The 26,175-nt window shown below is 47.2% G+C and overlaps 1 protein-coding gene across 8 annotated transcripts; it reads right to left on the bottom strand.

Moving 5' to 3' along the window:
• Window positions 1–1,852: 1,852 nt before the first annotated feature.
• Window positions 1,853–26,175, bottom strand: PCMTD2 (protein-L-isoaspartate (D-aspartate) O-methyltransferase domain containing 2). Of its 8 annotated transcripts, XM_082429179.1 has the most exons (7): window positions 26,035–26,174; window positions 25,527–25,586; window positions 21,036–21,354; window positions 16,485–16,587; window positions 14,936–15,107; window positions 13,063–13,186; window positions 7,620–10,415 (listed from the first exon to the last, which is right to left on the bottom strand). In XM_082429179.1, exons 3-7 carry the CDS (start codon window positions 21,340–21,342, stop codon window positions 10,036–10,038), a joined length of 1,086 nt encoding a protein of 361 aa, XP_082285305.1. In that variant the 5' UTR covers window positions 21,343–21,354; window positions 25,527–25,586; window positions 26,035–26,174; the 3' UTR covers window positions 7,620–10,035. The 8 variants fall into 8 exon arrangements, with proteins under 8 accessions (XP_082285306.1, XP_082285305.1, XP_082285304.1 ...); XM_082429180.1 differs by lacking the exons at window positions 7,620–10,415; window positions 25,527–25,586 and adding an exon at window positions 1,853–2,004 and having other exon boundaries at window positions 21,036–21,371; window positions 26,035–26,175; XM_082429178.1 differs by lacking the exon at window positions 25,527–25,586 and having other exon boundaries at window positions 26,035–26,175.

Raw genomic sequence — 26,175 nt, forward strand, 5'->3', positions numbered from 1 at the left:
GCCCATGTGTCCTGGGTGTCTCGGGAGGGGACGGAGCCTCGCTCTCACGTTCCTGCCCCAGTGCACCTGGGGTCGGGGGCAGCAGACCCAGGCTTTGTTCCAGCAGAAGCTCCCTTTCTGTGAACAAGTCTTCCCCCACTCCCATTATCCTCACTGGAGGCTCAGGAGGCCACAGCATCGGGGCACCTCCAGCACCAGGACCCCACCCTAGGGAATTTCTCAAGAGCAGGGACCATGCCTGGAGGCGGAGGGGAGGAGGGAGCCGGCGTCTTCAGGATCCCCGGGGCTAGGATGCCTCCTACCCAGGAGGGCCTTGGACTCAGTTAAACTTCCACCCGAGGTCTCCTACCCTCCCCTGGTAGAGGGGCCCTTCAGATTCCAGGGCCCCAAGATCCTCCCCACAGACTTCTGACCCCACCTGCAGAGTCGGGGACCCAGAGACCCCCTCCCCGGCTTCTTTTTTCTTGGAGGCTCCCAGAATTCCCTGAGGATGTTATACTCAGGGTTTATTATGCTGAAGGATGCAAGTTAAAATAAGCGAGGATGGGGGGATGAGCAGGGTCCAGCTTCCTCGGCTGTGGCAGCCCAGGGAAGCCCACCTGAGTCCTGAAGTGCAGGGTTTATTGGGGTCTGTCACGTCAATGTGGGGACCACTATGTGCCTGACCTTGGCCTCCAGCCCCCAGGGGCGACTCAGGAAGCCCCACCGTGTATCACGCCGTCAGCACAGACCAGCCTGGAGTGAGGCCCACGGAGCATGGACACTCCCGTCAGACTCAAGGTGACCTCCTAGAGCCAGGACAGAGGCCCGGCCTCTCTGTGGGCAGGTGAACCCACACCACACAGGCCCTGATGCAGTGTCCTTTCCGTGTGGTCAGCATGGGTGCATGTGGGTCAGCAAGTGTCTGTGTGTCTCAGCCTGTAACCACAGACCACACTGTCCTGCTCTGCTCCCAAGAGCAAGGCCAATGGAGGGACAACGCGGGTGGGAACAAAGCCGGGTCATGGTCAGGCTGAGTGAGAAAGGGTCCGAGGAGCGAGAACCCGGCTGCCCTTGCCTGGTGAGCCGAGAGCTGACGTCCGCCCTGTGGGCAGCCCCTCTCCCCACATCCCGAGGTAGAGCTGCCTTTCCTGCCCCCTGGGGCAGGGTCATGCCTGTGTATACAGCAGGACGCACAGCAGTGCACCCAGCAGGCCTGATGCCTGCCCTTGGCATGTACTTGGGGGCTTGCTGAGGGTGGAACATCCCGACAGGACGTGGGCCGACCCCAGGGGGGATGTAGGGGTGAAGCGTTTGGGAGCATCTGGAGGGAACCCTCACCTGCCTGCACAGGGGGACTGAGGCCACCGACCAAGGGTGGGCAGGCGGGGAGCCCAGTCCTGGGTCATCCCTGAGGCTGGAGGAGGGGTGTGGAGATGGGGGTGATGGTGGTGGGGAGGAGGGGCTGATCGCCGGACAGTGTGGAGAGGGACCATCCGAGGCAGCGGGGAAGGTGGAAGACTGTGCCCGATGGGAGGACGGAGAGACCAGCAGGCGGCGCTGCAGGCGCGGGTAGCAGGCCTGCTCCCTGCAGGGCGGCGCCAGAGCCCCGCACCGCTCGAAACCCCGCGGTGTCCGGACATAACCCGAGGATGGGGGGCCATATGGGCGGGAAGAGTTTGGAAAAGTCACCTTATCTCTACATGTCCTGGGGGAGGGGTCCCCGCTCCAGCCTCGTTCCTTAGAGTCTCCCCACCTGGAGAAGTCAGCACACTCAACAGCCGGTCGTGCAAGGCTTGGAATTCGTCAGGAGGATGAAAGGGAAAAGAGGGGAAGGAATGAGAAATAAGCTCTACGTATTTGGACAACACATGACACTCAAATTTCCAATCAGGAAGAGGAATTTCCCAAAGGCTCAGGCTGCCCCTGTAACCAGAATGGGGCTTGAAGCAATCCTGCCACTTTGTGGCCGGTTCCGGAAACAAGTTGAAGACAGTTGCTCAGGGGCACTGCAATCCACAACGCCTGCAAGGTTGTAAATGACAACTATGGTGGAAAAATGGCTTGGGGTAAGTAACTGAAAAGGACTTGAAAACAAAGCAGAATTGCAGGAACCGGATTGCAAGAGGTAGATTGGACTCGCCATTAAAGCACATGAAAGCTGCTCAATATTGCCAATGATTCAGTTGGCCAAAAAGGGTGTACAGGTTGAAACCCATACGACCTTTGTGGCCAACCAAACATGTGGGAAATACAAATCAACACGACAAAGATGTAGCACTTTGCCCCAGTCAGAATGGCCAACCTCACAAAGTGTAAAAACAAGAAATGGAGGAGAGGATGTGGAGAAAACGGAACCCTGCTACGCTGATGGTGGGAATGTCAATTGCTAACAGCCACGCTGGAGAAGGGTGTGATGTTTCCTAAAAATTCTAAAAAATAGAGCTACAGGGACTTCCTGGTGGCGCAGACGTTAAGAATCCAACTGCCAAGGCAGAGGACATGGGGTCGAACCCTAGTCTGGAAAGATAACACATGCCGCGGAGCAACTAAGCCCGTGCGCCACAACTACTGAGCCTGTGCTCTAGAGCCCATGAGCCACAACTACGGAGCCCGTGTGCCACAACTACTGAAGCCTGACGCCTAAAGCCAGTGCTCTGCAAGGAGAAGCCACGGCAATGAGAAGCCCACGCACTTCAACGAAGAGTAGCCCCAACTTCCTGCAAATAGAGAAACCCCACACGAAATAACGAAGACCCAACACAGGCAAAATTAATTACTTAATTAATTAAAAAACGATGGAGTTACAGAGCATACGGCACTACCACTCCTGGGTGTGTATCTCGGGATAACCATAAATCGATAGGACACAGGCACTTCAACTATTACAGCAGCACTTTTGCAGGATCCTCGACTTGGAAACAATATAAATGTCCTTGGAAGGAAAAAATGGATAAAGATGATATGGTACTTATGTATAATGGAATATTACTCAGCCATGAAATCAATGAAATAAGGCCAGTTGCAGCAACTCGGGTGGACTTAGATACGATCATTCTAAGTGACAAAAGTCAGACACAAAAAGACATTTAGCATAAGATATCATTTATAGGTGGAATCTAAAAATGGCTACACATGAACTAAATTACAAAACAGAAACAGAATCACACATTTAGAAAACACACATATGGCTGCTAAAGGGGAAAGGTGGGGTGGGGTGAGGTATAAACCAGAGGGTTGAAATTAACACAGATACTATTCCAAAGACCAAAGAGGTAATCAACAAGACCTACTGTATAGCTCAAAAACTGGACTCAGCACACTCTAGTCACCAGAAAAGAATATATACAACCGGTGAGAATCTTAATCTTAAAAGAATTTATGGATGTCTCTCTGTAAGTGAAACAAGTGGATGTGCCCAGCAAGAAAGACAGCATGGAAAGTCACCTTTACCCCATTATAAAAATAAATTTTAAAAAAACAAAAAAAAAGACACAGAAAGAAAATGTTACAAAATTCGTTCAGGGGCTGTGATGCAACCTGGATTGACCACATCTAGACCCACAGCTGCATGGGCCCTAAGGCTGGACACTTGTGGGGCGGAGAGGCATGGTGAGGATGAGTCAGCAAATGCAGCCCCTTTAGAGTAATACTTCCTGGTCCCCATTCCATGGATCCCAAATCTCCAAGTGCAGGGGACCCTTCGTACAGCTAAAACATGCATGGGACACCCTGACGATGGTACACCATCGCATCGGGAAGAGTTTGGAAAAGGCACCTCATCTCCCCATCTCCTGGTGCTCGGGTTCCCCCCTCCAGCCTCTTTCCTAACAATCTCCCCACTAGGGGAAGTCAGCACCATCAACATCCTGTTTCGCACACTTTGGAATCTGTCTGCAGGATGAACTGGAAGGAGGGGAAGAATGAGAGAAACGCCTAGGTGTTTGGAGAGGCACCTGCCACTCGAATTTCCAGTGAGGAAGAGGAATTGACCAAAGGCTCAGCCAGCCTTCAGAACTAGAATAGGGCTTGAAGCAATCCTGCTGTATGGTGGCCAGTGCCCAAAGAAACAAGTTGAAAAGTGGAGCTCAGGGGCACTGCAATTCACAGTCATGCAGGATTATAAATCATACCTAACGTGGAAAAATGCCTTGAGGTAAGCCACGAAAGAGGACTTGAAAGCAAGGCAGAATTGCAGGAACGGAATTTCAAGAGGGAGATTGGTCTCGCCTCGAAAGCACATGTAAAGGGGCAGAACTTCTTCAACGATGCTGTTGGCCAAAAAGGGCGTATGCGTTTTTTCTGAATATATTCAGGAAAAACGCATACGCCCTTTTTGGCAAACCAAGCAGGCGCACAATGCAAATCAATGCTACAAGGAGGTATCACTTCACATCAGTCCGAAGGGCCATCCTCACAAAGTGTAAAAACCAGAAGTGAAGGATACAGCATGGAGAAAAGGGAGCCTTTTTACGTTGATTGTGGGAAGGTAAATTGCCAAAGGCACTCTGGAGAAGTGTAGTTTGTCTCCCAAAACATCTAAGAAACAAAGCTACAAAGCATACGGCACTTCCACTCGTGGGCGTCTATCTTGGGAAAACCAAAACTCGACAGGACACAGGCACCACAACGTTTAGTGCTGGTCTGTTTCCAAGAGCCTCGACTTGGATACAACCGAAATCTCCTTGGAAGGAAAACATTGATAAAGAATATGTGATACTTATGTGCAACGGAATATTACACAGCCATGAAATCAATGAAATGAGGCCAGTTGCAACAACTCGGGTATACTTAGGTACGATCATTCAAAGTGACGTAAGTCAGACAGAAAAAAGAGACTTATCCTCAGATATCAGTTATACATGGAATATCAAAATTGCTATACACGAACTAAATGTCAAAAGAAACACAGAATCACACATTTAGAAAACACACTTATGACTGCTAGAGTGCAAAGGTCGGTTGAGGTGAGACATAAACCAAGAGTTTGAAATGAGCACAGATACCATTCCATAGACCAAATAGGCAGTCAACAAGTCTTACTCTAAAGCTCAAAGGACTAGACTCAGCACACCCTACACACGGGACCCTGACCCTGACCCTGACCCTGACCCTGACCCTAAACCCTAACCCTAAGAACCCTAACCCTAAAACCCTAACCCTAACAACCCTATCCCTAACCCTAACCCTAACCCTAACTTATAGGTGGCATCTGAACATGGATACAAATAAACAAACTTACAAAACACAAACAGCGACACACATTTAGAAAACACAACTGTGGCTACAAAAGGGGAAAGGTGGGGTGGAGGGAGGCATAGACCAGGAGGTTGAAATTAGCATACATACCCTTCATAGACAATATAGGTAATCGACAAGGACCTAGTGTATGGCACAAAGAACTCAACACATTGAAATCTCCGGAAGAGAATACATAAGACTGCTAAGAATATGGGAAAAAGTATGTAGATGTTTCTCTTTATGTGAATCAAGTGGATGTACACCAGAAAGGGACACAGCATTGTAAATCAGCTATAATCCACTATATAAAAATGATAAATTACAAAGAGAGAGAGAGAGAAATTCTTAGTAAATTCTTTCAGCACCAGTGACCCAACCTGGAGTCACATGATGTAGACCCAGAGCTGGCTAGGGCCCTAAGCCTGGACACTCCTGGCGCTGAGAGACACCTGGTGGGGGTGAGCCAGCACATGCAGCCCCACTGCAGTGGTACTGCCTGGTCCCCACTCCCTGGGTCCCGTATCTCCAGGTGCAGGGGAGCCAACCTACAGCTAAGCTAACCCTCTAACCCTGAACCTCTAACCTAGATCCTTTAACTCCGATCCTTCAAAACCTCAGCCTCTTAATGGACCTTCTAATACTGTCCCTAAGCCTCTAACCCTGACCCTGACCCTATCTTCTCACCCTGAGCACTGAGCCTGAACTTTTTTTAATGAAATGTACAAGTCTTTTATTTTTTTATTATTTATGACTGCGTTGGGTCTGCATTGCTGCACGCGGGCTTTCTCTAGTTGCAGCGAGCGGGGGCTGCTCTTCGTTGCGGTGTGCAGGCTTTCATCGCAGTGGCTTCTCTCGTTGCGGACCATGGCCTCCAGGCGCGCAGACTTCAGTAGTTGCAGCATGCAGGCTTAGTAGTTGTGACACGTGGGCACTGGAGCGCAGGCTCAGTAGTTGAGGCGCACGGGTTTTGTTGCTCCGCGGCATGTGGGATCTTCCTGGACCAGGTCTCGAACCCGTGTCCCCTGCGTTGGCAAGCAGATCCTCAACCACTGTGCCACCAGGTAAGTCCCTGAGCCTGAATTTCAATCCTTAATCCTGACCCTCTAACTCTGAACCATACACTACTCCCTAACCCTAACCTCTGACCTGACCATGATCCTACACCACCTTTAACTCTTAACTATAGGCTCGTATCAGAACAGACTAAAAATTTGAACCCTACTCCAATCCCTTGAAGTCGCATGAAGAAGCATGTAACTCAGATACACTCATGCCTCACCTCTTTCCTACCTCCAATCTCCTTTCCCCACACCTAAGACCACCTTGCTTCCTTATCCCGTAAGTATCTCAAGCCCCTTGCCTCTGGGGAGGTGGATTTGATATCATCACTTGGCTGCCTTGCAACCTCGGCATCTAAGCATTTGGCTTGCTGCATGACAAAGGAGCCTGGTTCCAAATACCATGAGTCCCAAAGCCTTAAGGCAGGGAAGCTTCTATAAAACACATCCTGCTGAAGTAACTCCCAGAGACAGTTAGGATTAACCATGTGACAAAGTCCAGAAAACAAGGGCTCGCCGTGGGAAGACAACCATCCCTGCGGAGCCCGCCACATGCCTCCCCCACCACTCACTCAGGGCTACTGACTGCAGCGGCCTCCTGGCTTTGCCCTCACCACCCCAAACTGTGCTCTAATGTGCTTACAGAAAAACGGCCTGTTGAAGTAAAAGCAGCATGGGCTGTCTGTAATATACTCTGCCACCAGTAAGGGCACCCTCACCCAACCGTGCTGGTACCCTGATCTCAGACTTCCAGCCTCCAGAACTGTGAGAAATACACGTTTATTGTTTACAAGCCACCTAAAATACCCAACTGGTGTTTTGTTACAGCAGCCCGGGTGGATTAAAACAATCAGCAACGGTGCTTAGGAAAAACTGGGATTTTAAATGAAAAAGAAAAGAAAAGCTCATTTACAACAGCACCTCAGTACTTTTAAGTCTGGACCACGACCCTCTGACCCTGACACTAAATCCTGACCCTGGCCCTGGCCTGACCCCAACGCCAACCCTGAACCCTCATCCTCACCCCCTGCTGCCCCACAAGATATGATGCCATTACCCAGTATCTTTTATTTAACATTTTCACGACATGGGGAAATCGTGCCAAAAAACTAACCAGACTCTCTCCAGACGCCTATGCTCTCATGTAGCCAGACTTTGTCTATTCCAACTTCCTGTGTTTAATCACACATCATGCCTCCCCTAGGTGTGCCAGAATGGTACAGAATTCAGCAATAATACAAAGAGTGAAAGAAAGCACATTATTCTAATTTTTGGAAAAAAAATGTAGCCAAGAATTTTAATTCCACACAGGAAACAGAAGCAATGCCAAGAAGGCTAAAGTGTCTTAACTACCTTTATTGGTATCTTTTGTATATCAGTTCATTAAAACCTTTGTTTCATATTTCTTGCATTAATCCCCTGAAAGTTCCAGATGGGCAAAAATATTTTTAAATACACAGCTGATTTCTACATTATATACTTAATATTTATAAATGTGTTATTTGTTTTGCACATGTCTATGGCTGTACTACTTTCAAGTCGAAAGTCGAAGTAAAAATACAGACTAATCAAAACATACAAGTCAGCCATTGTCTAGAATGTGGTTTACAATATAGAGCTTGCAGACAACACAGACTATATATATATAATTCATCTGTCTGAAAACAGAAAGTAGTGTCTCAGACTGACTCTGGAGAAAGATGCTGACACACAGGGAAACTCACTGATGATTCTCCTTTATGTTTATTAGATAGATCAATACCAAATTATTTCACATATATTATATTCAATATCTATATATATACTTTGTAACCAAATTCTGGTTTAAAAGTCACAAACCAACATGTAAATACAAAATGTTAGGAAAGGTTTAACATATATAGGGGAAAACATGTCTTATGCGTTGTAAAGAGTTTTTACAATCTAGCATAAAGGCAAATGTGGTTGAAAAAAAAGGAAATCCATATACAATTACAGAAAAAAATTTAGTCAAGCCACCTAATAAAAAATATTTCAGATATCATGTCCAAAAATGTCCACGCGTTGCAGAGGTCTCTACAAATCAATTAGAATAACGTCAACAAGATCTGCAAACTGAAGTCTTAGCAAGTAAACGTGACTCATGCTTTTCTCTCTGAGAGAATGAGGCTTGACTTTCAGTTAAAGGCAGGTAAACACAACTATGAAGAAACCCTTCTTTACAATAGCTTAACTGTACCAATTTAGGGCAATATACACGCTTTCCCAGCTATGTGTGCACGCAGTATTCTGTGATAAAATGACTCAGTTACTTAAAAAAAGCATAAATGGCAAAACAAAATAACCAGAACTCAGCGAAGCTGGTAAAACCACAAAGACATTGAAATCCAGCAACACCTGAGAGGCTAAGAGATAAAATTAATCATAAAATCTGGATGATTAATCCTCCATCCGCACTCTGATTTGGGGTTTAGTGTTAACATTTTATACTAGCCTTTGGTTAAAACTGAAAAGTCCGAAAAGAACCAATGTTTTGGAAGAAGCAGTGTCGCTTGTAAACATCCTGCCACCTAACTGAAAGGACGGCCTCTTCTTCTAGACCCATGACTTGGTAAGAGAGGAAGCCCTCCACACACAGCGCTGGAGAAGGCGGATTCCACAGCCACTCTGAGCGAAACTGTTCAAATGCAATGTACTAAACACACGTTTGTTCTTAGGAAAAATTACAAAACTAACAAATATTTTTCTCCAGAATTATAAAAGATAAAATCTATCAATCAGTACTGTAATGTGATTACAGAAAAATAGCCAACTGAAAAAAAAAACAAAAAAAACAACCCACAGGCCGTCTACATCGTCCCCAATCCATTTCCTGCAGCCAGTACTTCCCACCTGCTCGGAGGACTGAGCCTTAGACACGTGACTGTATTTAAAGTTGAGTCAACAGTACTCTCTGTCTCTGGGGCAAAAGTAATGTAGCTCATTACTTAACACACAACACTTGTTTCATTCTTCAGGACTTTTTTGAGGGGATTACTCAATGTTGGTTCTTTTAAAGGTAACAAAAGGTGTCAGGAAAAAATTCCTTGGAATTCTTTTGCAATTCCACAAAGACATCTGGCAATTTGATACGTTCATTCCTCTCCCCATCACAATTTTTCTTTTTTAAAATTACAATTGACAACTCACGTAAGATGTAATTAATTTACTTAAAATAAGAGAGGGCTTTTCAATCAAGTATCCACGTTCCAGATAACTAAAAGATTTAGGTAAATCTTTTTAATTAATCTTTTAATAAATCTTTTAATTACTCAGTGCCAGTAATTAAGAGGTTGAAACCGTAAAATTCAAACTTGCACATAGGCATGTCCCACTCAGAAAAGATTCTATACACTTACCAACTTGTGCTTTTTGTCTCACCTTTTATAAGAAACACAGGTTAATTTCAACTTCAGTTTTCCTTTCTGATGCAGACATGTGTGCCTTGTGTAAGAAACGGTCTCCAGGCCACCTCCACGTGCAGACCTCAGCATTTCCCGAGAGCGTGAAGTCAACCCCTCCTCCAGGAGACACTCGCCCTTTTGAGACAACGTTCTCCCTTGCACCCTATGTTTGTCAGACTGTGTTCACAGAAATCAGACCGCTGGATGAAAGCTCCACAGGACAGTCAAGGACAGACGAGAAGACGAGATGCAGAGCGGGAGCCCCTTCCTCCTGCAGTGCAGCTGCTGCGGGCGGCCCTCCAGGAAGGCTTGGCCTCCCCCCCTGGACCACAGGCTTACTTTTCTCTGTAATAAAGCAGGTAGTACTTCAGGGGATCTGGCAGAGGGAGGCTCAGGACCTTCTCACGCAGGAAGTTCACCGGGGGCTCCGGCCTGGTGTCCGGCGGGGTCGTCGCCTCTTCTCCCTGCCGCTCCTCTTCCAGGTCTCCGCAGCTGGTGTCATCAGAGGGGTTGGAGATCCGACTGGCAAACACCTCTTTGTCCAAAAAGACAATCGTTTCCATTCGGCGGCGGCGAACTCTCCTTCGTTTAAACCTGGGAGTGTTCTTCAGTCCGTTCCCGTTTCTGTTCACAGCTTCCTGGTGGATGACCTTCTTAATGGCGCCCCGGATGGCAATGCGCGCCAGGTCCTGGAGGCTGCGAACCGCCAGGGGTGCTGCGCAGAGAGCGAGACCGTCAGCCTCACCCCCGTGACACCACAAGGTCTAGACGCCTGAGAAAATTCCCACCACATTTTCATTCACTGGCGTATTTACAAACGCATTACAGGAATAGGACAGTGTTGGAGGCAAATGTTAATTATACTCTAATTTGCATTCATATGGTATTTTTCAAAAGATATTTTCAAATGCGGTGACCTTTAAATCAGATAAGAAAAGGAAGCAGTACTGCTTGGCTAATCAATCAATGGAAGAATAAGAACCAGGGTTACAGCGTTTGGTTCTTTGACAACCGGCTTCATTTCCCTATTTGCCGTGTTCAGTGATGCATTGTCTCATCCACTAGAAATACAGTGACCACATGGCTCTACAATTCTTTTATCTGTTTTAATATTTTCACAGTATTTCAGAAATTTAAGAATTTGTTCCTTTTTTATTAAAGTAGAGAAAAAGCAGTTCCAAAACATTTTTAAGAACAAAAATCCCGAAGCACATCAAGGAAAAATAAAATCTGGCCATTAAAGCTCAATTTAGGCAAATGTGCAGGCAATGCGCACGTGGCAACATCAGGGCTTTTCCGAGGGGAAGAGAGTCATCAGGCGTCATGTGTTTAAAGACATTACCCTGCAAGTCAGCATCACTCTTTACCCCGCGAACCTAACTTCTCCAAAAAACAACAACCCAAACTATACGGAGGGCTCCTCTGCTGCCCACGTCTCTTACCAGCGTCACAGAGGCCCGAGCAGAATCTGCTCAGCGCCCCGCGCCCTGAAGGCGCCCCAGGCTCGCAGCACCCTCCCCGCCTCTGTCAGGACACGGGGCCCTGCACTCACCCGCTCCTCACGCCCCCACCACGGCGTCCACTTGCTGGTGCCCCCAGGATGCCTTCTCAGACCTCCCACGGCCAGCTCTGGCCTCTCCAGCTCACCCCGAGGTGCCATCAGTGGGGGCCACCTCATCCCCTGGCCCAAGTCTCCCCTGCTGCCTCTTCCTCTTCCACCCAGCCTGGCGAGCTCCTCTCTGCTTAGGCCTATTAATCCTTGGTTTGACATCCATCCGTGGCTTCAAATAACACAGAGCAGCCAAAGGCTCCCCGGGTTCTAATCCAGTGCTGCTGGGGTCAGAGCCTCCTGCAGACCCGCCTCTATAACATGCCAGCCACCTCAGGCCCACATCCTTCCTCAGAAAGGCCCTACTTGCCTCCGAAGCCCCTGCCACTGTAGAGCCCAGCGTCTTAGCTTCAGTCTTTGTCTCTTGCCTGGAAGATCCCAGCGGCCTCCTGACCACCTCCTGCCTGCAGTCTGGTCGCTCGCCCGTCCATCCGAGAGCCGACCCCATACCCTGTGCAGCACATGGCCACATGCTCAGGGCCTCGATGTGCACTGCCCTCATCAACATGACTCTACTCGTCTAAGAACCTCTGGTCCGGGAGACAAAATTACAAGTTCACTTCAGGAGCCCTAAATAGCATCGAAATTGCTTATTGTGCCACGTCTGCTTTGAAGCCCTGGCCTCAAAACCCACATCTCAGGGTACCCTCCACGTCTTCAAGGTTCTCACCCAGGCATGATCAAGACACTTGTCATAGATCCCACCTGTGACCTCACCTTCGGAAACTCTGCAGAGGCTCTGGAAGGCGGTGCCCTCCCCGCCCACGGGCAGTGCCTGCCTACCCATTCCAGTGGAATTTTCAGGGAGCACACATTTGACAAATTCATCCTCCCCTGACCACCAGGGAATCCAGAATACAGAGGTGCCACATCTATTTAGAGCTTTTTGGGGGGGGTTTTATTTTTTATTTTTTGGCTGCGTTGGGTCTTCGTTGCTGCGCGCGGGTTTTCTCTAGTTGCGGCGAGCGGAGGCTACTCTTCGTTGCGGTGCAGCGGGCTTCTCATTGCAGTGTCTTCTCTTATTACAGAGCACGGGCTCTAGGCGTGCGGGCTTCAGTAGTTGTGGCTCGCGGGTCCTAGAGTGCAGGCTCAGTAGTTGCGGCGCACGGGCTTAGTTGCTCCGTGGCATGTGGGATCTTCCCGGGCCAGGGCTCGAACCCGTGTCCCCTGCATTGGCAGGTGGATTCTTAACCACTGAGCCACCAGGGAAGTCCCCACATCTTCTATTTAAAACATGGGACAGACTCTACCGCCTACATGATAAACTCGGGTCTAACCCACCTGCCCACCTCATGCTCCCACGACCCCCCCCTCTGGCGAGCTCCTCTCTGCTTATGCCTATTAATCCTTGGTTTGACATCCATCCCGTGGCTTCAAATAACACAGAGCAGCCAAAGGCTGCTGACCCTAAGCCTAACCCTGGACATCCCCGGCGCACATGCCCTGCGCACCCGGGACGCCAGCTCACGGCCAACGCGCCTCTGCTCCGGCTTCTCTTCCCTTTTCTTTCTTTCTAGGGTCCTTTTCGTCCTTGAATATCAAGCACAAACATCCTAAAATAACCCAAAAGAGGCTAAAAGTAGACTATAATTTTTTGAGTGATTTTTTAAAAAATCACTTGTAAAGCTTTAAAGGCTTCAATGGGTGGAAAAGTGTTCTTTAACATTAAAAGGTTTCTTATGAATTTTATTTCTCTTCAAATTCTAACGAGAGTAAAAAGATCTAAAAAGTAAGTAAGAATCTTCATACTTACGTAACTGGACAAGTCTTGATTTTCCCGACTCTGAGTGGCAGGGCTGGATCAGTGGCGCAAAAGAAACAGCCAGAATCTTTTTGGTTTCCCAAGCAGAAGGGCCAGTGCGAGTTATCTTAGTCAACTATCCCAAAGACAAAAACGAGAACATTCAAAAGATTTGACTACTGGTAGTATCTATTGAAATATAATCATTCCTATATACAACCTAAAAAAACACAGACACTAATAATGAAAAGAACCTGACAATATGGGCCTCTAATGCGATGTGATAAGAATTACACATAACTTAATGATATTCTTGCAAATATACTCAAGCTTCTAATACAGAAAATATATATAATAGGGAAAGAAGTTAACGGGTAACAAGAGGAAACAATCAGAGAAGGGATGTGGGGATTCTGATGAGACAACTTTCTTGGACTCTATTAAAAAAGTCAGTGTGGCGGGGGAAACGTGAGGAGATGGGGCGACTCTCAAGTACAAGTCGTTAGAGACCCACACAACCAGCTGCCATGTTTCAGCCTAGACTGAGTCCTGGGCTGTGGTTTCTGGAGGGTGGGAACTGGAAAAAGACCATCTTGCCCCCACTGAACAGCAGCAGGAACCTCTCTAAGGCAAATGACCTGATTTCTTCAACAAATAAACTGCAAGAAAGAAGGAAAATTTAAGAGATTAACAACACTGAAGAGATAATCCACCAAGTGCAGTGCACAGCCCTAAATGGAGCCTCATTCAAATAAGCTGTTCAATCTGATTTTGAGACAATCAGGAAAACCTGAACACTAGCTGGACATTTCAAGATATTAAGGAATTACTATTAATATTTTTAGGTTGATAATGGTTTTGTTATGAAGTTTAAAAACACACAGCCCTTTTGCAGATACAAACTGAAATATTGAAGAATATTTTCTTTTTTTTTTTTTTATTAAGGACATTCACTACAGTCTTTATATAACAGTAAATAACAATAAAAACGACATACAACCTAATGTCTGATTATAGGAGCCAGATAATTAATTAACTGGTCAATGGTTCAACCGGCTACCACATAAGCACTAAAAAATGATGGTGTGGAATATTAAGTAACTTAAAATTATATTCACAAAGTCTGTTAAGTAAAACACCTTAGTGTACAATAACCTTTTTGAAAGGATACAAACTAAGAGGAGAGGGCTACAAGAATCACAGGCTAACAGTCATCAGGGACTGGGAACAGTTTTTCTTAATGTTCATATCTTCTGGATTTTCTAAAATAAATAATTACTTTTCACACAAAATGAATTAATGCTAATATTTTAAGACTGAAGAAAATGTCACCAAAACGCACAATCTCCTAACATTTATCATTTCTGTTTTTCCTAGTTGTGACGGAGAGGTTGCTCATTTATTACAATCTGGTTTTCCCAATGAAACACAGTATCTAAAACATACAGAAACATGCATAGCCAAGTAGACTTGGACAAGATTCCCACTAAGCAAGGGATTCTGTAAAGTACCCGCCACCATGGAATTTAACAATTAGACTAGCTACCAAAATAGAATTACTCTAATAATTTTATGTGTACAGTAACTCTAATACTAGAAAAAGCATAAAAGAATAGCTAAGGGGGGGGCAGGGGGAGGAGGGGGAGAGGACAGAAAAGAGGAGGAGGAGAGAGAGGGAGGCAGGTCAGCCTTCCAGCGCAGGCTCTGGGGTGCCCGCCCAAGTCAGGACCTGCCCCACCTTGGCCGCCTCTATGGCCTGTCTCCTCATCCGTGGAATGGAGGGCATCGTTACAAGAGTCACGAAGGAAAGTGCATGTCAACTCCCCGGAACCGACCTCGGCAGACAGTTAAGTGTGCACAACCGTCGGTTACGAGGGGACCTGACCTTCTCTTCCAGCGGCATGACCAGGACGCCCCCGACCTTGAGGAGGCTCTTCATGTACTCCTCGTGCTGTTTCTGCACGCCTGCCCCGCAGTACACCCGGTCATACTGAGAACAAGCCGGAGAAAGCTCCAGGCAATTGCCGGTAACGAAGCAGGGTTCACAGAAGTCAAACCTGAAGCAAAAAATGTTTTCCACAACTCAATATATCACGTTATAACAAGTCTACATGGTACATCTACGCTAAACACGGGTATGTTTTCATTGCACAATCCCACAGCAACATAGCAAAACTAGAGGCAGAAGCTGGACGTCAGGCTTCAGAAAGAATTATGCTAGTAATAATCAGAACCCTAGAAATTCCAAACAAAATATTATGAAAGTCAATATCATAAGCGCAATCCAAGCTTAAATCACCCAAGCTCCAAGCATCACTATTTGCTATTTTTATTATCTTATTTTATTATCTTATATCTTTATTATCTCATTCAAGATCTACTAACCGAGTAAAAAGAGGGAAAATTATATTTGGTTTTTCTAAAAATTTTAATCCTTAAAATAAGAACTTTAACGCTTTGTTTTAAAATGCAAGAGCTAGCTACATGGTGCCATTTAAAGACAAATGTGGGACTTCCCTGGTGGTCCAGTGGTTAAGATTCCATGCTCCCAACGCAGGGGACCCAGGTTTGATCCCTGGTCAGGTAACTAAGGTCCCACATACCGCAACTACGCCCACGCACCACAACTAGAGAAGCCCGCATGCCGCAACTAGAAAGCCTGCGCAGCCAAAATAAATAAATAAATTTAAAATAAAAAGATAAAGACAAATGCAACAATTCCATTTTACAAACAAGTAGGTGATAAAATGTTGTCTCTATTGGAAACACGAAAATTGGGAAAAATGAACATTCTATTTGTTCTCTTATACTGGTGAGAAATTACCTTCAGGTATCATAATTAAAAAACTTGGACTTCCCTGGTGGCACAGTGGTTAAGAATCCGTCTGCCAATGCAGGGGACTTGGGTTCGAGCCCTGGTCTGGGAAGATCCCACATGCCGCGGAGCAACTAAGCCCCTGCGCCACAACTACTGAGCCTGCGCTCTAAAGCCCGTGAGCCACAACTAATGAGCCCGCGTGCCACAACTTCTGAGCCCACGTGCCACACCTTCTGAAGCCATGCGCCTAGAGCCCATGCTCCACAACAAGAGAAGCCACCACAATGAGAAGCCCGCGCACCGCAACGAAGAGTAGCCCCTGCTCGCCGCAACTAGAGAAAGCCCGCGCACAGCAACGAAGGCCCAATGCAGCCATAAATAAATAAATAAATTTGTAAAAAAATAAAAATTAATGAATAAATAAAAAACTTAAGGCCCTTAAAAACACAAAATATTTTAAGAGTAATTAGAACAGATACACACATATCCCTGACTCTCCTGCCACAGTTTAATCATGTTTCCTGGAACACGAACAGTAATAAACTGATTTCTTTCCTTTTAATCCAAAGTTTAAGTTATAAGTGACACCCAGAACCACGGACAGATTTGATCTTACTTGTCGAAGCTGTCACTTGTCCTGATGAAAAAGTCCAGCTTCTGCTTCGCGTACTCTGTCACATCTGAATGGAGTTCCACCCCGTGGTTCACACCAAAAGGACCTAAAAGGTTTCAGGATAAGGAAACATGCAGAATTAGGGCGAGAACCCCTACTCCTTATTTCTGTTACAGAAATACACGTCATTGGGCCTAAATCACCCAACCCAATATTTAAATATGCAGGCTGGCCTCTGCTCACCACATCATCAATACTCTTTCTCACAGCTTCCTAAAGCCTGGACCTCCCTCTCCTCAAACTTCTAAGGGATCATTTGAAAATGTGAAAAAGCCAAGGCCTGTAACCAAGAGTTCAAAGTGCCACTAATGAATTAAAGAAGAAACATGTATTTGCAAATGAAAGTGGACACAGGCCTGTTTTCCATCAAAGGTCTCCCCAAACACTCAAATGTGGTGTTTAATTTCACAAAATAGGTTTTAATCATCATCAAAATAAAACTATAATTCCAAAATCAAAATGAAACTTTTTTTAATCAAAAGAAATGTATCAGTAACTGGAAATAAAGCTGTGAGAAAAGTGAGGAGCCCACTTGATGAAAGTGCTTCCCCCACATACAGATGCCTCTGGGTTAAATCTCGGTGAGAACTATTGACACAAACAGCTTCATTAAATCTCTGTGTTGTAAGAATCCATTTGTATGAAGGTCGGACTTCCCTGGTGGCGCAGTGGTTAAGAATCCACCTGCCAACGCAGGCAACACGGGTTCGAGCCCTGGTCTGGGAAGACCCCATGTGTCACGGAGCAACTAAGCCCGTGCGCCACAACTAATGAGCGTGCGCTCTAGAGCCCACGAGCCACAACTACTGAGCCCGCGTGCATAGAGCCCGTGCTCCGCAACAAGAGAAGCCACCGAAATGAGAAACCCACGCACCCCAATGAAGAGTAGCCCCCGCTCGCCACAACTAGAGAAAGCCACGTGCAGCAACGAAGACCCATTGCAGCCAAAAACTTTAAAAAAATAAAAAATAAAAATAGGGCTTCCCTGGTGGCACAGTGGTTGGGAGTCCGCCTGCCAGTGCAGGGGACACGGGTTCGAGCCCTGATCCGGGAGGATCCCACATGCCGCAGAGCAGCTGGGCCCGTGTGCCACAGCTGCTGAGCCTGTGCTCTGGAGCCCTCGAGCCACAGGTGCTGAGCCCGCATGTCGCAACTGCTGGGGCCCGCGTGTCTACAGCCCGTGCTCCACAGCAGGACAGGCCACCGCAGCTGCAGAGGGCCCTCGCGCAGGAGCGAAGACCCAATGCAGCCAAAAATAAATTTTAAAAAAAAATGCAAAAAAGAAATTAAAAAATAAAATAAATTAAATTGAATTAAATTAAAATTAAAACATTTGTATGAAGGTCAAAACAGGTAACGCTCATCTGTGTGATGGAGGTGGCCATCCTCCCCCTTCTGGAGGGGTGGGGTCCTGCTATGGGGCGGTGGCCATGAGAACCTCTGGGGCACAGACTCTACTCTGCATCTTGTTCTGGGTGGTGCTTACATGGAGGTGGATGTAAAAACTCACCAAGTTCCACGCTTCACACTTGTTACTTTACTACGGGTAAGTTATACCTCAATTTAAAAAAATCTGCATGTGAAAATGAACAGGGCACATAGGGCTTTATTTAAAAGACATACAGGCACTTCCCTGGCGGTCCAGTGGTTAAGACTTTGCCTTCCAATGCAGGGGGTGCGGGTTCGATCCCTAGTTGGGGAGCTAAGATCCCACACACCTCGTGGCCAAGAAACCAAAACATAAAACAGAAGCAATTCTGTAACAAGTTCAATAAAGACTTTAAAAATGGTCCACATCAAAAAAATCTTATAAAATAAATAAATAAAAGACACACATATAAAGTCACAGTGCAGCATTCAACCCTACAGTCCAACAGAAATACTGGTAAATGCAACCATCCGTGCACCCACAGCTTTGCATTCTGCCACTTGGTTCATCTGGCCCCTTCCTGGTGCAGCAGCCTGGCCCCAGGCCCAGGCCCCCCTGCCTCTGCTGGATGACTCATGCGCTCTCCTTTCCCGACACCTGTCACGTACAGAGCTGCTGCTAAAACGTTCTCTCATCAAAACACAGCCTACGGGCGTCCTTGGTGGCTCAGTGGTTAAGAATCCGCCTGCCAATGCAGGGGACATGGGTTCGAGCCCTGGTCCGGGAAGATCCCACATGCCGCAGAGCAGCTAAGCCCGTGCACCACAACTACTGAGCCTGCGCTCTAGAGCTCGCGAGCCACAACTACTTAGCCCACGTGCCACACCTACTGAAGTCCACTCACCTAGAGCCCGTGCTCTGCAACAAGAGAAGCCACCGCAATGAGAAGTCCGCACACCGCAACAAAGAGTAGCCCTCGCTCGCCGCAACTAGAGAAAGCCTGTGCACGGCAAGACCCAACGCAGCCAAAAATAAATAAATAAAATAAATTAAAAATATATCATAAAAAAAGAATAAACATACCTATAAAAAAAAAAACACAGCCTACTTGAGAAGTCACATTTCCAGTATTTATATCACATCCACATTATTCCGTTTCCATCCCCACTGCTCTCTTGGTCAGTTGCCAGAGACCAAGAAAACTTGCCTTTTTTCCCCACTCATCATGTTCTCATTAGCCCCTCACCTTTGTTAGACACTTATTGAGGACACACTTCCTATTCCCAAGAAGCTCCACCCCAGAGTAAAAACACATATCCCCTGACCCACCCCAATAAGAAGAAAACTAAAAGGGGAGGGAGTACAGGGGGCAGGGGCGATCAGGATGGTGGCACCAAAGACACAAGCCTGAAACTAGTCCCACAAGGCCCCCCAAGCAGAGCATCACACGACATCACACGACACTTTCAGGTTAAGCTGACAAGTGCTGCATCCTCCCCTCCGCCAACTGGAACCTCCAGAAGGGAGCGCCCTCGGCGAAGGGGTGGAGCCACTGAATGAGCACAGGCATGTGGCAGAAAGGGGGCACGGTTCAGAGCTGGGCACAAAGGCTGTGGTCAGAGAATAAGAACCCCTAAGTCGGATGAAACACTTCAAGCCTCACGTCTGCAGGCACTGGGAGGCCAGCAAGGTTTCACCTCTGCAGTGATCCGCACGAAGCACCGTCACGCCTGAATGAACCAGACAGGGAGGCCCGGGACACACAGCTTCCAGACAGCGAACACGGTCCAGTGCACGCAGCGTTCTCCCTGCAGATCCAAGATGTCTACCCGTGAACGCAACCTCTCAAGTTACCTCCTTCAAATACATAAAAGCAGCACGCAGTGTCCACTGCAGCCGAAAACACAGCTTTCCTTCCTTCAGAACTCTCCTCCCCTAGTATCTAGTGAAATTCCCAAGAAGGAGGGGACTCACAAAAGACAAACAACAACATCAACTGTAAGTCATTTCTTTACAACTTCTACACAACACCAAGTGCAGCAGGTCAGCTGAGGTTTACTTAAGTCGTCTTTTCCTGAGCATTTCAGTTCTTTTCAGTAGCATTTCTAATCTAATCAGTTTGATAACCTGACCACCTTATCCTTAGCCCCTCCAATTTTTCAGCTCCAGCAGAGGGAATTACAATTCACTAATTTCAGAATGATGAATAACCCGGGCTCCCTTTGCAAAGCAGTTTCAATCCAAGACAAGTTCAAAAAGCATTTAGCTTAAAAAAAAAAAGAAAAAAAAAAACCTTCACATTTAATAATCTGAGGGTAGCAATTTATAGCCTAAAGTCAGATGATGAGAATCTCAAAACTTCAGCAAATTCTAAAGTATATGAACTTATAAAGAAACCAAAAGTTTCATTCCATATCCACAAAAAGCAACTGTTGCTGCTAAGATTTTCTTAAGTGCCTGTAACAACCACAAAGAAACAATGTTGTGATGGACCGCTAATGATTTAAACATGACTTTAAAGCCGTTATTACTTGAAATTGCCAATATTCGGAATCTTACACGGACCTGGTAACGATGTTAAGATACTTAAAGCCGAAAGCTTTGATATTTAGCAAACCTGGGAAAACAGGCTAAATGGCTTCCAATGAGATAACTTGTGAAATCCTTCCCATCCCTGGAATATATTTAAAAATAAACAACTTACAAGTATTAACTTTTTTAGTATTAAAACAACAAAAACAAAAACTGCTTGGAACAACTTTAACTTCCAGGGGACTTTAAAGTTAACTATTCCCAGCTTAGAGACCATGACAGGGCAGGCCGAGTGACTGTATCAATCGAGAAATGACCATAAGGTCCAGATTTACACAACCTCTAGGTCCTCCGTTGTCCAGAAGGAGGGTGTGCCGACCAGATGTTGGGGGTGCAGCTGGGGGGACGGGAAAGCGGCAGGAGGGCCCTTCTGCTCCTTATGGGGATTTCTCCATTGATACCATCACCCCCCACCCAGGCACCGTGTGGACACGACGGCCGGGAAGGCCGAGCGCAGTTACGACTCGGTCCCCACAAAAGGACACGCTGCCGGCAGGCTCTCCCTCCCACACGCGGGACGGAGCCAGACTCACCGAGGATGAGCCCCACCATGGAGCTGAGGTAGCCAGTGCCGCTGCCCAGGTTCAGGAAGGAGAGGCCAGGCTGCAGGTCCAGGGCCTCCATCACCTCCGAGTAGATGCACGGGGCGGAGAGGTGGATGTTACCGTGCTTCCACGCCAAGTCTTTGTACGCGTTCTCTTTGAACTCCTCGAGGTAATAGTCGGCGCGGTCCACGGCCCGGAAGGCCCGCTCCACCAGCTCGGAGCGGATGTACTGCGCCTCCTTCAGGTTGTCTATCAGTTCGTCGTTGTCTTCGCCAGCACTCACGGCGCCGCCCATCTTCGGGGTCACCTGCGGAAAGCTGCCGTCTTAAAATGTTTAAGAGAGCAGTTCATACTAAAGGTTAGAGCAGAGCAATAAAAGTTCTAAACACATACCAACTTCAGATTCTGAATTCTGAAAGTAATACAGATGGACTATATTTAGTCAACACCCCACCCTACCCCCCGCCACTCCCAAGAATGCCAGATTCGAAACAAAAAAAAGTTAAATTTGAAATTTAATTATATCCATCCAAAAGTAAGTTTGTAATTTATAATATCGACTGAATACAAATGAACATGCAGTACCTAAAACATAGTTGACGACTTAAAAACATCATTAAAGTATGAATTCAAAACTTTACTACAAGTCATCATTCTAGAAAGTCAAGCATTTAGAATTAAAATCATCTTGAATATACATCTATCTCTTTTTTTTTTAAGAATTTTTTTTTTTTTTGGTCGGGTCTTAGTTGCGGCATGCGGGCTCTTTCGTTGTGGCACGCGGGCTTCTCTCTAGTTGTGGCATGTCGGTTTTCTCTCTCTAGTTGTGGCACGCAGGCTCCAGGGCACGTGGGCTCTGTAGTTTGCAGCACTCAGGCTCTCTAGTTGAGGCACACGAGCTCAGTGGTTATGGTGCCGGGCTTAGTTGCCCCGCTGCATGTGGGATCTTAGTTCCCCGACCAGGGATCAAACCTGCGTCCCTTGCATTGTTAAGGCGGATTCTTTACCACTGGACCACCAGGGAAATCCCGAATATGTATCTATCTTAACAGGTATATATCCACATATGGAAAAATCATTGAATGTAAACATAAAAAGAGAGCAGATATGTCTACTAGAAAATCATTCTAGTATCAACCTCTTTGAATATTTCAAGTGCTGTAGATCCTTTTTTTTGTACATAAATCTTCAAAAGCAAAAAAAAAAAAATTTTTTTAATTCAGGTCAACAAACAGTAAAAAGTTATTCATTGTTCATTTGAAATTCAAATTTAACTGCTGTCTTATATTTTATCTAGCAACTCCACATCCCACATACCCATACACATCAAGTCAAGCGATCCATTCACTCTCTGATTTGGACGTTCTGATGTACAAATTTCAGGCAAAAACAACATCCACAAAACCCTCTTCCCCACGAAACATATCATAACAAACACCTCACGGTAACAAACACAGCATCCGCCTCGAGGCTACAGCTCAGGAGCAAGAGGAGCTGCTACTAGAATTCCCTCAGCCCCTCGAGGTACCAATACCTACCACACAGCCTCCCCAGCTCGTCAACAATGGAAAGTGCTCTGCTCCCCTCCCGACTGCCTTCAAGAGGACAAAGTAACAGCACACGCTCCCCTCTGAGCCAGCTACCGAAGCACAACGGGCCCTCCTCTAGTTCACAGGGGAAACGCTTCTCCACCTGTAGAGGTTCTACTCTTCCTAAACAACTCCAATTTTACACTTACCCTAGGGACTTTTACTTCAAATAAAATGGTAATGTTTACAAAACATTTGATATAAATTGCTGGGAAAAAAGAAAACAGCACTGACTTCCCGGTGGTCCAGCGGCTAAGACTCTGCGCTCCCAACGCAGGGGGCCCGGGTTTGATCCCTGGTCAGGGAACTGGATCCCACATACATCCCGCAACTAAGAGTCCACATGCCACAACTAAGAGTTCCAAACACACACATCCCACACACAAAACTGGCAATCGCGGTGGGAGAGATTTCCCCAGGAATGAAAGCCACCGACCACACAGACTAATCTTCAGGTTCTCACAAGGACACAAAATGTGTGAAAGGTGGGACTTTTAATACAAACACTCTTCTATTTTATGGCTGGAACAGTCCATCTTCATCGTCAAGATTTTAGAGCTGAAGACTTCCCTGGTGGTGCAGTGATTAAGAATCTGCCTGCCAACGCAGGGGACGTGGGTTCGAGCCCTGAGCTGGGAAGATCCCACAAGACACAGAGCAACTAAGCAACTACCGAGCCCATGCGCCACAACTACTGAGCCCATGTGCTGCAACTACTGAAGCCCACGCGCCCTAGGGTCCATGCCCCACAACAAGAGAAGCCACCACAATGAGAAGCCCGTGCACCACAACAAAGAGTAGCCCCCACTCGCCACAACTAGAGAAAGCCCACGCGCAGCAACGAAGACCCAACACAGCCAAAAATGAAAAAATTTTATTTAATTAAAAAAATTAAAAATATATAAAATAAAATAAAGATTTTAGAGCTGAATAATAGACTTCCAAATCACTGGGATCTTCCAATTATTAGATTCTCACCCCATTTTAAATGGTTTCAGAGCCCTTGCTGGTTACAGCCCATGGCCAGTTAACTTAGCCAGATGGGATAGAGTGCTAACAAGGTCAAGTTTAATCCTGGATGAGCCACTTAGTTCTGAGGCTAAAGCTTATACCCCTAGGCTTGGAGAGTCATCTTAAAATTTGGGTCACTAGTTAAAAGTTGAGTCATGTTTGCTTGCTTTAGGGAAATGTCTGGCACCCACACATCCTCCAGGGCGGATCTGAAAGCCACCTCTTCACCCAGAAGCCCACAGAGTATAATGTTCTATCCTCAGAAAGCAAACACGAAGTATATGTTGGGTATGTTTCATTGTCTACTAAGTATTTACCCCTTATTTTCAACTTTGCCTCACTCTGAAAGTTTATTCCACGTGCAAAGGCTAGCTTTTTAGTAAAACTAGCAACTAACTACAACCTTTTTACAGGCACCACCTGCCAGTCACGACCTCACTTTGGCTTGACGACATTATTAGGCATATTGGGACTGAGAAGTTATTTTGCTCATGGTCACACACCAGTGTGTGCCGTTCAGCCCCGGGCCTATGTTCTTTACCCCACACCAAGCACGGCTTTAAAAAATTCTCAAGGGAGCAAAATTCTTTACCAGTGAACACACTGGTAACCTCTATCCAAAATGACAGACTAAATAACTATGTGGTAACCCTATCTGCTGCCACTGGTAGGCTGCACGTGATAACCTGTGGGATCTGATATTTATTATTAACTTTCCCTGGCGATCTAACACTCACTCACGCTGGAAACAATCACTGCTTATTACTGACCATCAATGTGACCAGTCCTAACGCCACCGAAAACACCACCAACAGGTCAAGAGATGTCCTTGCCAAACCAAATCTGGACCTACAAGCCACTCAAATTCAATCTTTCAAAGTAATGGCAAGTCATTTTTCGGATGCTGCACTCGATTATACTCTGCGACCCTGAATTCACCGCTCCGCAGTAACTGGGCACCACCCAACAAGAACGCCTTACTCTAATGCTGCTTCTTCCAAAACCAGCCGTAAGGGCACAGGGAGGAGACGGCTGAGCAGGAGCCGGCATCGGAAGGTCTCAGACTGACAATCGAGGAGGCCGTGACAGCGGCCAGGTGAACACAGCATGCAGCGCTGACATCCGGGGCCAAGATTCAAGTCGACGCTGGGTTTATCAGGCTACTTATTAAGGGCAACATGGACAAAGTAATTCAGCTGGAAGATGAGCTGGGGAGAAGGAACCAAAACCACACCTCCTGCCGCAGGAATAATGGAAGAAATGGAGACTTTTTTCATTTTGAAAACCAAAACTCTTACAAGGAATGCAGAGGGATTTTTTTTTCCCAAATACTTGAAAGGCTGCCATATACACACTATACATGAGCCTGATAAAAGCCAGACCAGTGGAACACGTGTTGGATGGAGATAATTTCTACTGAACACACAAGAAAAAGCTTTCTAAAACTGGAACTGAAAATACTGACACGTTGTCAGAACGAGGAGCCTCTCCCCGCCAGGGACGTCCCGTGCCAAGTACAAGCAGGGAGGGGGCCCAGGCGCTGGCTCAGGAGCCAAAACCCACCATCTCCAAGGGCCCCTCCCACCCTAGCGTATGGCTCTATTTCCCCCAAGCAGAGCCACAAGTTCGGACTTGTTTATATAGGAACCTGCCGGTCTACCCAACACTGAGAATGCAGTTGTTTACTTCAGCCCCTCCTTGGCCAAAAAGAACGAAGAAAACGCTGACAGACACATGAGCAAAGGGGGGAGATAAAGGACTTCTCTGATGTGCAAACATCAACTTGGGAGACACAGGCCCTCGCAAACACAAACAAAACACACGCACCAAAGCCCGGCGAGCTCTCCTTTCCCAACCGAAGACCTCTTTCAGGTCTTGCCTGAAGCTAAGTCCCCAAGGCTTGAAGGGCCAATACTTCCTTAACAGACTCTGTCACCTTCTGAAAAGGTACAACCTGTTTCAAACCTTGGTAACTCTCCACTTGCCGTGCTAATTGCAAATGTTTCCTACTTAGTAAGTTAGGGACAAGCTACGCGTCTGGAGAGTTAAGTCAATCCAAGGGGTGTAAGCAATGCGCACCGGGAGAGACCTCGGGAACCCCCGGAACGCAGGCGGGCGGACCCCCGGGGAGGGGGGAGGGGGGACGGGAGACGCCTGGGACGCGGAGGGGTGTTTATGCTTGGGGGCGGGGAACGAGGGGGCAGCGGAAGAGGACAGGAAGACGCGGACAGGAGAGGGCGGCCCCGGGGGAGGGTCCGGGCGCCCGGGACCAGGGGAAGGGGAGGGGTGGAGAGGAGGGAGAGAGGGGGAGGGCGCCGAGGGGCCGCACCGCCCCCCATCCCCCGCTGCAGGCCGGGCCGAGGGCGGCGGCGGCGGCGGCTCAGTACCTCCTGGCTCGGCAGGCCCGCGGGATCGGCCGCTGGGCCGCACCTGCAGTTCTGGCGCCCCTCGCCAGTCCGCCTCCCACTACGCAGCCCCGACCTCCACCGCCGTAAACATCCACCGCCCCACTGCGCCTGCGCGCCCGA

The sequence above is a fragment of the Balaenoptera physalus genome, assembly GCF_965194825.1.
Source record: "Balaenoptera physalus genome assembly, chromosome: 16".
Taxonomy (NCBI): domain Eukaryota; kingdom Metazoa; phylum Chordata; class Mammalia; order Artiodactyla; family Balaenopteridae; genus Balaenoptera; species Balaenoptera physalus.